This window comes from Gekko japonicus, unplaced genomic scaffold, assembly GCF_001447785.1.
Source record: "Gekko japonicus isolate JY-2015 unplaced genomic scaffold, Gekko_japonicus_V1.1 scaffold16, whole genome shotgun sequence".
Classification (NCBI taxonomy): Eukaryota; Metazoa; Chordata; class Lepidosauria; order Squamata; family Gekkonidae; genus Gekko; species Gekko japonicus.
Window position 1 is genome coordinate 1500454 of NW_015169777.1, and position 15131 is coordinate 1515584.

Sequence of the window (15131 nt, forward strand, 5' to 3'; positions counted from 1 at the left end):
GCTGCTATACTATATGCTGAAGCAACCTCAAAATCTTGTTAATAGTACCACTTTTTAATCAAGCCATTCTGGGCACTAGTGAACTCTCCACTATCGTCCATTGTGTAGGTTCCATTATTATAGCTGCAAGCAGAATTGTTCATTATTTCTAAACTGTGAGACAGGATCCCATTCCAGTTTAGTTGGTCTGTAACCAACAACTTGTTTCACATGAACCACTCAGCTGTTGCTATGTTGGTCATGACTTTCAAGCCATATACAGATAAGTGTTTGTAAAATAAATGTGGAATTGTGGATGAAATCCAGACATCTTTCTTCAAGATAGCACTTCTGTTGAGAAGAAACCACATAGTTTCAAGCTGAGAAAATGCAATCCCAACCCCCTCCTCCCCAGCAATAACTGCAGTAATGAATGCAAGTCATGGGCACATACTGGACAGTGTCTGAGCAGTGACTAGCGAATAGCAAAATAACTCCCTCCCCTTGCCTGTGCTGTTTTTTTTAAAAAGTATTTCATTTAAATTATTTATTTAAATTATTTGAACCATTCAAGTGAAAAATTGCTTATATGGCATACTTAAAAGCTAAACCACTGAAGACCTAATGGCCACATTTTTGTTAAATGTGGACCATCAGTGAACACTTACTGGAAAGCCCTTTATGCCAGGTTGACCTGCAGGGCCTGTAGCCCCTGGAATTCCAAGCTCTCCTTTTTCACCGTCTTCTCCAGAAAGTCCTTCATTTCCTACATTTCCCTAAAGCAAAGCATAAGCAACCATTATGTAGGAATTTGTTCCTTCTAAATCTCCCTTTCTTTAAGTGGACATTAATACAGTGATTCCCTAAGTGGCAGACTGAGACCTAGTAATACAATGTTTTACAACATGCTACTAAACATGGTTTTCCTCTGTTGTCTGTGCTTGTAATCTGGATACAAAATTCAAACTACAAAACATGAATTCAAAATTGGTTCTGTAGCTTTCTACCCTACATTAACAATGTTCACACATGCCTATAAAGAGCACAAAAAAGGCTCACTCATCATATCATGTGTAAAAACTCTTGAAATATTTTCCAGACCTGCAAAGTGAAGTTTCCACAATATTGGGAGGTTAGTGCAACATGAGCAATTATGATTGTATATGTTAAGGAAGGGCCAAATTACGCGTGATGTAATGAAGGGATTTGGCCTTTGGGAAAGGAGTTGGTCTCTTGCCTCTTGGGGAGATGGGAGGTTTGCTGCAATGCTTTGTCTCCTATTGTTGAATAAACTGTGCTTTAATTGTGAATCTGCCTCTGTGTTTACTGAGCTAAGAGGAACAGTGGGAATCTTTCCAGTAGTGAACAATCCGCCCTCTTGGAATGAGATCTGATCCTCCTCACTAAAACAGAGGCTGCTGTGTGGTTTGGTTTTAGTGAGTTCTCTTTGGGGTGCAGTGTTAACTGGTGGGACTACCTGCTGTAGGCCACCCCTACAAGGTAGAACAACTCCAAAGAGCACTCATACCCAAATTTCATCTAACACATAGGCAAGGGGAGTGTAACCCTCTCACTACTTGCAGAAATGAACTGGGCAGGGAGAAAAGTGCCAGAGGCACCTGGAGTGCAGAGAGGTAAGCTGGGGTATGTTTGATACTTTTGATCTATAAATCAGATTATGTACTGCCAATATGACTACCACAGGCATAAAACTGGTCTTCATTGTGCGTGCTTGGAAAAGGATTCTGAGAAGTATATCTGGATATCAGTTTCCTGTATTTTGACTGGGCAATGCTGCACACAACAGGGATCATGGAAAGGCAGATTTCCTCCTCAACATCCCTGTGGTCACTCTAAGAAGCTAGCCACTCAGAGCACTAGTCCCCCCTGGTCCTGATCACCTTTATGAACTAGCAAACAACACTGCAAGCTGAAACACAATGCAAACCTAGTATTTTGGAACCAAAAGTCTGAAAGAGCACTCCCAGTCCTCCACTGGCATCCATATGGAAGAACCCTGGGGGTGGATTTTGAACAAAGACAAATGTATGTGAATTGATACTAATGATCTAAAATTCAGAGAAGTCAATGTTGAAAATTAATTATAGGTAGCTTTAAAATGTTTTTCGTTTAGATCAAATTGCTATCATCCACATAAACTTTCCTCAGTTAGTGATTCATTTGCTTCCTTTGCACAGGGACATTATCTATTTGAATCCTTATGCTACTTTGTTACAAAATATACATGGAAGCTATGGTGCCAATTATAATAAAGCCTAAAGAAAACGTACAACAAAATATATTCTGCAGTATAATGAAGGATTGATGGTAACAGCTCTTTTGAGCAGGAATTGGTCTTTAGGACTTTTGACTCTGGTTTCTTACTGTGAGCAGTGTTCCCTCTAAGCTGAGTTAGTGTGAGCTATCTCACAGTTTTTTGCCTCTGGCTCACACATTTTTGTCTTGGCTCAGGAAGGATGACTCCAGAGCAAACTAATTTATGCAGTAGCCAAATTGCTCACTCACAACTTTAATGCCAGTAGCTCACAAAGCAGATTTTTTGCTCACAGGACTCCACACTTAGAGGGAACATTGACTGGGAGTACAGAATCCATTCTCCACCAACCCACAAAAAAATTGTAATGGAAAGGGTTTAATTGTGAAAATTGATAAATGTACCTTTGAGCCATCTTTCCCTTGGATGCCATCTTCCCCTGGGGGTCCAGGTGCACCCTATTTTTCAACAGAAATAAAAGCGAATGCTTGCACTTCCAAAAACTGTAATATAAAAATATCCAAAATGGGGGTACAACACTAAAAACTTGGCTAAAAAAAGGACGGGCTATGCAGAGAGAGAAGAAAGGTAGATCCACTGAGCAAATCTACCCAGAATAAACCCTACATGACTCCCCACATTGAGATTGGAGTGATGGAAACAGGTCAAATATCAGTTTTTGGAATTTCTGAAGATGAGCTTAAAACAAAAAACTGAAAAACTGAAATTTTTTTCAGGGCTACATCATGAGAAGAAGTATGTCTTAAAAGGGCATGTGTTAACTGGAATATAGTATATTCTTTTTTTCTTCTTTAAAACAATTTAGCATTCTAGATTAAATTTACATTGATGATACTCCACGCTGTTTTTATGTTTTCAAAGAAAGAACAGTCATAATCCCCCCACACACACAACATACCCTAGTGCAATATGAGGATTTCAAGCATTTTTACACTTGTAATTTGCAAGAGCTTCCTCCATGACAATTTTAAAACAATAACAAAACTGCACAACAGGCTTTGACAATGCCCTTTAACAGAAACAGAGGGTTGTAATGATTTATTGGTAGCAAGCACTACAAAGTTTCAGCATCCCTGCCATCTTAGTCCAATAGACTCAGACATATTGGCATGTGTCTTACCACTTCACTTAGTGGAGTTCTTCTGGTAGAAGAGCCCATTAAGTTGGAGGGAAACTCCTTCAACTGGAGGAGTGCTTCAAACATGTTAAGTGAAATGGGAAGATACATGCCATCATCATCACGAAGTCATTTCTAATGCTGAAGTCATTTCTAATTCCTAAGTCAGTGACATCTGCTTTAGAAAACAAATGGTCTGGGAACGCATAATCACTATATTCTTAAAACTGTTTAGGTATTTGAAAGGTACTTTTTTTTTTTAATAAAGATTTTATTGACTCTCCTAAAAAGGAGAGGTGTTTCGCTTAAATGGAAAAATAGGGAGGGTATATAGTGGGAGGAAGAGAAAGCTGAGTGATATATTAACTGGTAAATTAAACTGTTAGTAGTGTCCAATCAATCTTCTTGGGCTTCTTCTGTGAGCAGTCAAATTTCTTTTTTCAGTCCGGTTACAAATATTATCTATGTTAGTATGTTAGTAATGTTCCTTTGAATTTCTGTTAAAAAGCTTCTTCAGGGCGCCTTCAGAACCGCTTCTTTGCGTGCTGGTTTCTTTTACACTCCCGATAGCATGGAGGAGCTTCCTCTGTTTTCTTCTCCCTCCGGCTTTTTTTCCCCATCCTCCTTCGGGTCGCTGTTAACACTTTCAGTTCATATGCTATAAATCCTCTTTCTTTCCTGCCACTTCAGGAGAGCTCCAGCTTTGAGAATGGTATTTAATTCCGGTTTCGCTTTTATACGCTCCCAATCTCTCCGCTGGAACCTCTTCCGCAACTGTTGACTTTTAAAAGCTCTTAGAAGGCACTTTCTCACTTTTCTCTTTTCACAATTCCCCGTCAGATTCACAGCCATAAACAGTTCAAGCAGTAAACAGCCGGCTCTCACCCATAAGCAAATGCCCAGACCGGAAGTTCCTCCCTTCTTCTCCGCTTGTCTTTACCCAGCTCCGACATCTTGTTTTTTTGTTTACTTTTAATAAAGTTCTTAAAGCGCGCTCCAGAGAAACAAAACTTTTTCATGCTTCATTTCAAATACATCAAAGGAAATCACTACTATTCGCTCAGTCCATTCCCCCCCTTCCTTTACTTTCTCGTTTATGAAGTTAGAGGATCAACCTCCTCGTCTTTTTCGCTGGGGGGGGGAAGCGCTTTTAGTTCTTTTTCTCTGCATTTTGACAACTCACAGTTAAGCCGATCTTTTCTTTTTCCATTTTTTCGGATGATCGCTTTATCACTCGGTGACGTCTGGTGGCTCCGCTAAACCCCGTGCGGGGTCGCTCACGCAGCAAGGTCCATTTGGGGCAGGGCATGGCGGGAGCCTCGGTCTCCGACCTCTCGGCCGAAGTGGAGACTCCCCCCTAGTACGCCCTAAAGCGCCCCGGATCCGAGCTCCTCTCTTCCTGAGGGGCTCGTTCGGGTCTCCGCTCGTGCGGATTCCCTCCTCCACCGCGGGCGGGCGAGACGCCCTCGGGAGCGACCCGAGGATGCGTCCGCCATTCGCGGGAGCCAAACCGGAAGCCCGGTATTTGAAAGGTACTTTTGATTTTCAGAATTTTGGCCTCATAATGAGGGCAAAACAAATACATTATTGTCAATGGGAAAACTAAAACACTATGTGTATTTGTGTCAATAATAATTCTCAAAACAGTGAATGAGCTTTGGAATTCCACAGATCTCTTCTCTGGGCTAGTTGTTAATGGGAAAATTAAGAACAATATGTTCTTCTTCAGCTTGGATTGTATATCTAAGCCAGAGAAGAATCCATCCTTTTAAATCATTTTCTCTTTCTCCCTCTACCTCCTTATCACTCCAAACCCACATTGCCAGTGTGGCAGGCAGTGACAGGTAGCATTAGGCTGCCAACTATGGATTTGGGGAGCTCAGTGAATTTGTGATGCCAGAGAATATGTCCTCCAAAGCTGCCATTTCATCCAGGAGAATGGATCTCTGTAGTCTGGAGATCAGCTGTGATTTTGGGAGAACTCCAGGCCCCACCTGAACTGTCAGCAGGTAGGCAGGAGAACAGGTTTCTTTCTCTTCTTGTCTCCTCCCCCCAATGGGTTTTGAACAAAGTAGTGATGGTTCCACTTCTGTCTCTCCACTCACCATCCTTCTCCTCAGGGCTACATTTTCCAGGGTTTACCTGGTGCCTTGCATACTGGCAAAGAGCATTCAAGGAGTTGGGAAGGGCATGGAGATGTTTCTGTACAGCTGTTGTTGCCGAGGGTTAAAATGTTTCCCCCCAGAACGTTCATTTATAAAATTGATTTTGAAGGCTTTCATAGTACTTCAAGCTATACCTGGAAAATCAGAACAGGAAAGAAGAGAGGGGGAGAGAGACATTCCTAATGACCAGCTAGTCAGCTGGCCAACAGGCTGCTACCAGTACCACAGCCACATTGGGGGAAGTTGGGGAAGGGACTGATAATTTCAGAGGAAATATCAAGAGCCTGCTGAGTCTTTCTGAAACTTGGAATTGGGTTTGGAAAAATTAAGCAATTTGTTGATTTTGGGCAAAATAATTTGGTTTACCAAGTCCAGAACCTAGCTAGAGCCTCAAGGAGACTTATCCATTGCCCTTCCCTTATCTCTTTCACTGAAATGTCTGATCAGGCCTTTAAAGAATCACTTTATAGAGACAGAATTAAAAATCAGATCATTCTTGTTTGCAGTTATTTCAAACTATGTAGCAGGTCACATTAGTATGTCAGTGTAAGAAAACTACTAGTGTGATGTGAGAAATACATTAATCAATCATTAATGGTTCCTGTGAACTCATAGTCAACCACTCAGAGGATGCCTATTATATCTCTGCATAGTTTACAATACTGGCCTTCCTTCCTTCCTTCCTTCCTTCCTTCCTTCCTTCCTTCCTTCCAGTCAGTCAAATAAATAATTCTGCTATGTCTGCTTTGGCTGTTTTATTGTATAATTCAATCAATACCAATACAGAGATACAGTAGAATTACCTGTCATCACAGGAGGGTAGCCACTGTATTATTATTTTTTGTTTATATATTTATTTATTAAACTTATGAATTGCCCAATCCCTGCTACTGCAGGGTTCTGGGCAATATACAACATATAATTAAAACATTAAAACCATACAATAGATACATAAATAATACTGATACAGCAATTTAAAAAGAACAAGTGGAGAGAACTGCAATTTCTTCCCAGTTCTGGACTACAACCACCTCCTGGGTATGGGTAGGGGGAGTAAAGCAGTCTGATGGGGAGGAGAGTAGGAGGAGTAAGAGTATCATCATCCTCATCCTCATCATCATATCTTAATTGGTATATTGATTTTAATCTGAGCCCAATTCTAATAAATACAATAAATATATACCGATCAAAATTTAAAACAACAAACTAGTAGTAATAAAACTGATCAGATGGTGTTAGACAATTATGTATCCTCCCTTGGGGGTAGATGGGAAGGCCAGCCTCAGTGGTAAACCGTTGGTGTCCTCAACCATATGCCTGTCGGAACATCTCTGTCTTACAGGCCCTACGGGACCATTTTAAGTCCTGCAGGGTATGGATGTTGTTAGGCAGAGAGTTCCACCAGGGCCGAAAAAGTCCTGGCTCTGGTTGAGGACAGCGGGATATCCTTCGAGATAGAGATCACCAGGAGGTTCTTAACTCAAGCATAGTGCTCTTCGAAGGGGTATACTGAGAGAGGCGGTCCCTTAGATATGTGGTCCCAGACCGTTTAGGGCCTTAAAAGTCAGTACCAAAACTTTGAACCTGATCCGCTACTCAACTTGGAGCCAGTGCAAGGCAAAGCACTGGTCGAATATGTGCTATCGATGGGGTCCTGGTAAAAACCTGTGCCGCTGCATTCTGGACAAGTTGTAATTTCTGGATCAGACTCAAAGACAGCTCTGCATAGAGCGCATTACAGTAGTCTAGCCTGGAGGTGACTGTTGCGTGGTTAAGTCATGGTGAGACAGGAAGGGGGCTAGTTGTGTGATCTGGCACAGCTGGAGGAACGCCAGTCAAGCAACGTTTGTGACCTGGGCTTCCATGGATAGAGAGGCATCCAGGAACACACCTAGGCTCTTGGCGGTTGGTACTGGTGTTAGAGGTACACCATCAAGAGTTGGGAGTTGGCACCCCAGTCCCGTAGTCCCAGCCAGACAGTGTCGACCACCTAGTGCACCAGCAGACAACCTGCCACCAACCGCCTAGCGCACCAGCAGACAGCCTGTACCTCTGTATTCCTTCCAATGAAGATAAATGATAAGATTAATGATTCACACAGACACAAGAGGTCCTCTGAGAGAACTTAATTCTCTCTTTTAAACACATAAACATGAGTTTATTTACATATAAAACCAAATTTCACTCAGGAATAAGCTATGCCTCTGCTATCACACTCTCCTACTTACCCCTATCATAAACCCATTAATGTAAGTTTATTATACTATCCATAAACCATAATGAATAATATTTAAGGTTCTGTTAAGCATGCTCTGTAACTATTACTCACTCGTAAGCCTTGCTCTCCTGGTTCTCCTGGGTTGCCAGCAGGTCCACTGTCTCCCTGTAACATGCAACACATATATACAAAATCAAACTTGTAGACTGCAGGAGCAACAGCAGAAAGGATGATGATATCTGAAGTGACACCATCTCATGTTGTTGCAGTATTGTGAAGTAAACCCAACTAAACAAAACATTAATTTGGCTTTATGTTATTCTGTTTCATGCATGAATGTTGACAGTTTCAAAAAGCCATGTAATATTGGACATATAGCATTTTGGGGCATGGATACAATATGATGAACCTCTGTCCCAGACACTAGGCACACCCCAATGTCACAATAAACTCTGGTTTAAGCCTTAGTTTGAGCAGCAAACTCTGGTTAATTTATCAGATAAAAATAACAAATCCCAGTTTGTCTGATTTTTTATTCTCTTCCACCCTTCAAGAGGGAGAACATCTTCCCTTTATTGTTTTGTCTACCAGGTAGCCACGAGGAGTGGCACTGTTCAACTAACCGTGGGTTGGGAATTCAGACATTATGACTAACCACAATAAGTACAAACTGTGATTATCACACCAGATAGAAAATCCTAGTTTGAAATCTTGGTATAGTGCCAACCAACAAAATCAATTTATTAGACTATCAGCATTCAGACAACACAGCTAACTGGGGTTGGATTTAAACCATAGTTTATAAACTATAGTTTATCATGACATGAATGAAACCATAATTATTTAATAAAATGGTTAAACACCTACAAAAGCGGCAATGTCTATGACAATTCACAAACTAGAAGCTATTCTTTCTATAGGGATCTGATAACCCATAGCTTCAACCAGGTGAAGTAACCACTGCATATAAGCTTCAATTAAATATTTTCACACTACTTGAAGTGAAATCTTTTCCCACCATATAGACAAACTTGTGCATCATTGTGGGTTTCAAGGATGGCAAGATTAAGAAGTTCAAAGCCTTGATCTGGGGTACATTTGAAGACGAATCATAAAATAGCAGTACATTATAACAGCATGTATTACTATTTTCTGTCTTTTTTATAGTCCATTGTAGCAATGCTACCAAGACATGACAACTTTTAAAAAAGTGATTTGTGCTTCTGGCATGTATACCTAGTATGTGGGCCAGTTAAGTTCATATCAATAGCCAGCAACTGTGAGGTACTGGCCATTTCAAGACATAACTAATGTGCTTTGAAACATTAGGTGGGAGAGACAACTGTTCCTCCTTCTCAAATGGCACCCTTGAAACAAATTATTCCAACAATCACCTTTGCACCTGGTTCTCCTTGGGATCCTGACTCTCCCTCTGTGCCAGGTGGTCCCTGTATTGAAGATATAATTAAGATTATTCACTTTCACCACTAAATGAAAATCCAAATCACAGCATTTTAATTTTCATAACTATCCTCTTTGTTCCCTCAGAGCTCTAGGTGTGTAAGTAGGCATGCTCAAAACATACATGCTCATTTCAACAATGAAGCCAGACCTATGGCTATAATTAGACCTTATAATGAATGTTTTGTGTTTTGTAGACTGTGAGAGGCAGTTCTGGACCAACCAAGTTTTTGACAAATATGGCAAGTTTAGAAATAGGGTATGTATATTCAAAGTCAACATGCACTGGAAGATAGTAGACAAACACATTTACAAGCATTCTTGTAACTTTCTGGTCTTGATTAAAAAAAAATCAGATACTCACCTCAAAGCCCATTTCTCCTACAGGACCAGCATCACCTTGTTGCCCCCTTGGTCCCTAGTATTAAACAAAACCTTATGTATGTATGCCCGTTCAGTTATTTTTCATAGAAACTGGCAGCTCTGCTAAATGAATCAATTCATCAAGTGTTACACTTACTCCACAAGTGACTGTTGTATAAATAAATAAATGAAAACACTTATTTTAGCATTTTTAGACAATTGATACCTGTTCCATTAGCACATACTGGAACCTGTGAGTAATAAATTTCTTCTGTTAAATAATAAATTCTTCAGTCTATTGATTTCAGTAGTTCTCTCTGTGAAGAAATGCATTTTTCCTAGAAGGTTTGAGCTGAGCAGAACCTCCCCTCTGCATTTCAAAAGTTTTTTTCCTCTGAGCAGAGAACAGGCTGGAGGTGTGGGGGGGGGGAGGAGTTAGTGCAATTGCTTTCCAGCTTACCCCCATACAAATGCTAAATAGATTTGGGTGGGTTAAGTTCTCCCCCTTCCCTAAGCAGGAAACAGACAGTTGGAGGTGTTAAATGCGAGAGAGTCTTCAGGAAGGAGATTCCTGGAAATCGCCAGGAAAAGCCTCTTTACCCAGCGTGACAGGGTCAGTGGGTGGAGAAACAGATATGATATAAACTCCTTGCAGGAGGAAGGCATTCTCTTTTCCTTGGGTGCTGCGTCCATGAGAACACACAGACCTCTCTGCTGGGAAGGCAGCCATTTTGACCATATGCTAGCCTGGACAGCTGAAGGGAGCTTCAAGGTAATGGAAGTTGCTGAGATCTATAACTTCTTAAAGCTAAAAAGCCTGTCCTATATTTTAATATCTGATAGGGCATGTATAGATAGAGGGACAGAGGATTGCAATTTTACCCATTTCTTTTGTATCCCTTGCTCAAATCTGGGGCTGTGCTAAAAGAATGCTTATGAACATGTTCTTATTAATACATACTTTATAACTTCGATGCTGGTAGTGATTCTCTGTACCACACAGACCTCCACTGTCTTGGACACACTATTTTAAAAGGCGCACCAGGAGGGAGGAAGGCAATTGGCAAGCAGCTATTCCTCCAGGGGCGTGCAAGGCAGTAATCTGTCCCCGTGGTGACCAGGCACTGGGCAGCAGAAAATACAGAGGCAAGGCCTCAGAACTTGGAAGGGAAGCTGGGAGAGCACCTGACCCTCCAAGTAGGTGATTCCTTACAAAGGTCAGGTGGTGATGGTGGGCTACTGGAGAGAAAGAAAAGCCCCTCCAGGTGTTGAGAACCCCCTAGGAGGGCAGGGTGGAATAGACCCTGCAGGCCAGAGCAGGCTGGTTCCACCACACCCTCTGTCGTCACGGTCCAGAAACAAATTTTAATCTATATCATGTTCTCCTTTTGATTAATACAAACTTTGGTTGGATAAGATTTAATTATTTGTCTAGCTTGTTTTGTTGAACAGTCTACCGTGTACAATTAATTTAAGTGAAAATAACTAATGTATAAATAAAAACCCTGGTGGCATATTATGAACTGAAAGTTAAAAAAATTATCCCCTAAGGTACCTCTAGACAAAAGTGCCTCTTCACCAAAGAGCAAAAAATCCCAAACTCACCCTTGGCATCTCCTGTTCATAGATCACAGCTAAGTGTAAGACTTCTCTGCCTTTTATTTATTTATTTATGTATTTATTGATTTGATTTTTATCCCGCCCTCCCGCCGAAGCGGCTCAGGGCGGCTTACAACAATAAAACCTTTGTCCATTACAAGCCTCTGATAGTCAGCATAGACAATATTGAGCTAAATGTGCTGATTGGCTTGATCAACAGAGCACACCTTTACATGTTCATGTATCTGGAACAGCTAGATTCAAGTTCAGTAGCACCTTAGAAACCAATAAGATTTTCAAGGTATAAGCTTTGATTCTTATAAGTGTATACCCTGAAAATCTTGTTGGTCTCTAAGGTGCTATTAGACTTGAATCTAGCTGTTCTACTGCAGACTAGTATGGCAGTCCACTGAATGTATCTGGAAGCAATTCTCGGTTTACTCAGGATAGTTATCACAATGAAATGGGCTGCAGATTAGTGCATTTCTCACAATATAATGAATTTTACATGCAGTGATATTCTTGTGAGCTAATGTAATAAGCAATGAAATTATCAGAGTTAAACTCTGTATTTCAACAGATGCTTGTGCTGCATGGTGTTACACATTGAGGCCTATCTTGCCATCTGTCATTGCTGATTATTAAAAAATGTCATGGCAAATCTCTAAATTATGCACCCCTTTGTTTGGATTCTGCACCAAAAGTTTTCTCAAACTTAAATAAAGTCTATTTAAGTACATCTGCACTGTTTCACATAATTTATTATGCTTCTGTAATGATTTTAGAAAGGAATGGAGAAATGGGTAGTACACAATTATTCCCAAGCTGTCTCCTGAAGCTATTCAAGCTAGAAACTTCCTTGGTGTTATTAAACTGAATGTGAACTATCATGATGCACTGTAGGAGACTCTGTTCTTGTAGTGTTGTTGTGTGGTGATGTGGTATAGACACATAGTATATTCAGATGTCTCTGGGTACAAGACCCAGCCAAAGAGACTGAGTTCTGAGCTTGAACACTGGTTCAGGTTCAGAAGATTGTGAAAGTAAGCACATGTTCAAATTGTACCACTCTGATTTACGAATAAAACTTTCATCTAGCAAAATGCCTAATGTGATACTGCAAGGGACTTTTCAATCAGTCAGTTCATTTTAAATACAAACAATGGCTAATTCCAAGGAACAAACTATAAGAAGAAATCTATGTGGGACCATAATTGCCTTACAACACCTCCATGACATTCTTCTGCTTCAGTGGCATGAAGCTTAGGGCCTGAGCAAGGAGCCAAATATTTTCTCATACCATTCCCACAGAGCTCAAACAAGCTTGGCACATATACTTCTTTCTTATAACTACCACAGAAAACCAGTTCCCAAAGCTTGGTGAATAATATTGAGAGCTCTTCTAGTTATAATGATGACAAGAAATTACCAAAAGTATGAATAATGGTGTATGACATTCAAGTGAGAGCATGTCCTGTTTGAATTTCTATTTCATACTACTTGATGACATAAGGCTAAGTAGGACCTTCTTTCTGTATAAAGAAGCTTGCAACCAGAACTTCCAATATAGCTCTATTGAAGATTACTTTGAGCATCTCATCTATCTTTTGCAAGGATAAACCTTGAGCAAATGCTCTTTGCTTTTTGCACCCAAATGTGCAATTTCCCTATCAAAGCCACCTATAGTTTGCAACACAACGCAAAACTAAATGCAAACTTTATTTTTCAGGTTCCAGTGATATGTAATCTAGATAAACTCTAACTCAGATGGATTTGGTAAAGACAGGTAGTGATCCACACAGAAAATTATAGTGTTATTCAAGGTTAAACTGCATTTAAAAATGTGTGATGCAAGGCAAGGCTTCCTGGAAGCAGAGGTCATTTCGGGGGGGATCGCGGGGATCACAGTTCCCCCGGGTGAGGTGCGAGGGGGCGGGGGACATGACGAAGCCTCGCCCCTTGCTTCCGGCCGCCCCACTTCCAGCCCTCATTCAGCCAGGAGGAGGCAGGAGAAGAGGGAGGGTAAGTTGCTTCCTCCCCGCCTCTCCCCACCCCTGCCTGCCTGGGGCCAGGGAGGGCCTTGGCGGGGCTTCCTCGCACTCCCGCCGGCCTTGCAGGTCCACCGCCGGGCCCCTGATGTCAGGGGGTGTGGCATATGCTAATGAGTTATGCTAATGAGTTCCCCTAGCTCTTTTTCTATGAAACTACCCCTGCCTGGAAGGAATTCCAGAGGACTGTGTTTATATTAGCTATCCTTGTGAAAGCAAATTCCAAAGAACACCAAATGTTAACAGGGATAGTTTGAGTAGCTGCTGAGCTTTAAGAGTTTATGGGAGGAAGAATTTAGCAGAGCAGGTATGTCAGTTCCTTTAGCAATGTTGTGGCATCTGCTAAATTTCACCTTAACACATACCTGTTAAGGCAGGCTCACACAACTCACAGCCCTCTAAGCCAAACACAGCTTTCCAAATATATTCTGGCACACCAGAAATTTAATACACCTTTTCTTTTTGCTGCCAGCCACAAAGATGAACTGCTACTTTTTATAAGGAAGGCTGAACAGGACTCAATATGGACTGTAGTATCTTCCTGAATACATACTTAATTATAGGAAGTATTCCTAACTCTGTAAACCTGCAACTGAAACACAGCATGTGAGAGTACGGAAATCAACTTACTAGTTCGCCCACAGGACCTTTATCCCCCATGCTTCCAGGAGGACCAGGCAAACCCTGAAAACACAAACCCAAGACAAAGAAAAGCTGTTTTAATGTCCTTCAAAAACAATTCCCCCCCTTGGCTGTTAAATCAAAAACATTATTCTCAAAATCTCTTCACAACCATGCAAGATGTTTTCCCCCAAATATATTATTTGTGTGTGTGCTTGTGCCTCTCTGCACAATCAAAGAATAATCGTGTCAAATCAATGGCAATTGATTAATATTCTTTGGACAGTCTTAATTCAGGATGAATTAGGTGCCAGAAACAGAAGCAATGCAGTTAGGTATTTCTCAGTTTGGTATGCTATTTCTGTAATCCTCCTGTATGGGAAAATATGAAATACAGGATTGCAACATAATTTCCACTGTTAGCACTCTTTTCAGTTTTAAGATATGGCAATGGTAAATATTCTCTAATAAATGTTCCAGTGAAACAGTTACATAAATGCTACACAGGGAACTGTGTACAAATAGAAGATTTTCAGAGACTTGGAAATGTTATTATAGGACTCTCCAGGGAACAATGTTCTCAAGTAAAACAGGTTTTCATAGTGCTTCACATTGTCTTTTGGAAAAGCTAAACCAATCCTCATACCAACCTGCGGCCCATCCCAAACCAATCCTTCCAACCTGCGGCCCATCCCAAGGGTTGCTGGCGGTGGGGCCAGGATGGAGAACCCCCCTCCGTCATTGGTGCTGTGCAACGCCAGGTCTATTAACAATAAGACCACAGTCCTTCGGGACTTTGTGCTGGAACAGCGAGCTGACCTGGCGTGCATGACCGAGACCTGGGTGCGGGATGGGGAGACTGTGGCTCTCTCCCAGCTTGCCCCACCGGGGTTCTCGGTCCTTCACCAATCACGGACAAGGGGGCGGGGGGGAGGAGTGGCTATCTTCATTCGGGAGGCTTACTCTTTCAGGGCGCTCCCACCTGTGGAGATCACAGGCTTGGAGTGTGTTGGCTTGATGCTGGAGGCTGAGGAGAGTTTGGCGATCTGGCTGGTGTACCGACCGCCTAATGCACCGGCCAGTAGTCTGCCGTCCCTGCTGGAGGCCGTATCAGGCTGGGCGTTGGAGCACCCTAGACTGATTGTCTTGGGTGACTTCAACGTCCACGCTGAGGACGCGGCCTCTAGCCGGGCTACGGACCTGGTGTCGTCCATGGCGACGCTGGGACTCTCTCAGCTTGTCTCGGCTCCCACGCATCGGGCCG

General features: G+C 41.8%; 1 protein-coding gene across 1 annotated transcript in view; it reads right to left on the bottom strand.

Moving 5' to 3' along the window:
- COL24A1 (collagen, type XXIV, alpha 1) overlaps positions 1-15131 on the bottom strand; it is a 346183-nt gene that overhangs the window by 80874 nt on the left and 250178 nt on the right. The window contains exons 29-33 of the mRNA XM_015416682.1: positions 13877-13930; positions 9601-9654; positions 7887-7940; positions 2659-2712; positions 648-755 (exon numbers count right to left, since the gene is read on the bottom strand). Coding sequence (XP_015272168.1) covers positions 648-755; positions 2659-2712; positions 7887-7940; positions 9601-9654; positions 13877-13930 — 324 coding nt within the window. The remainder of the gene's footprint in view (positions 1-647; positions 756-2658; positions 2713-7886; positions 7941-9600; positions 9655-13876; positions 13931-15131) is intronic.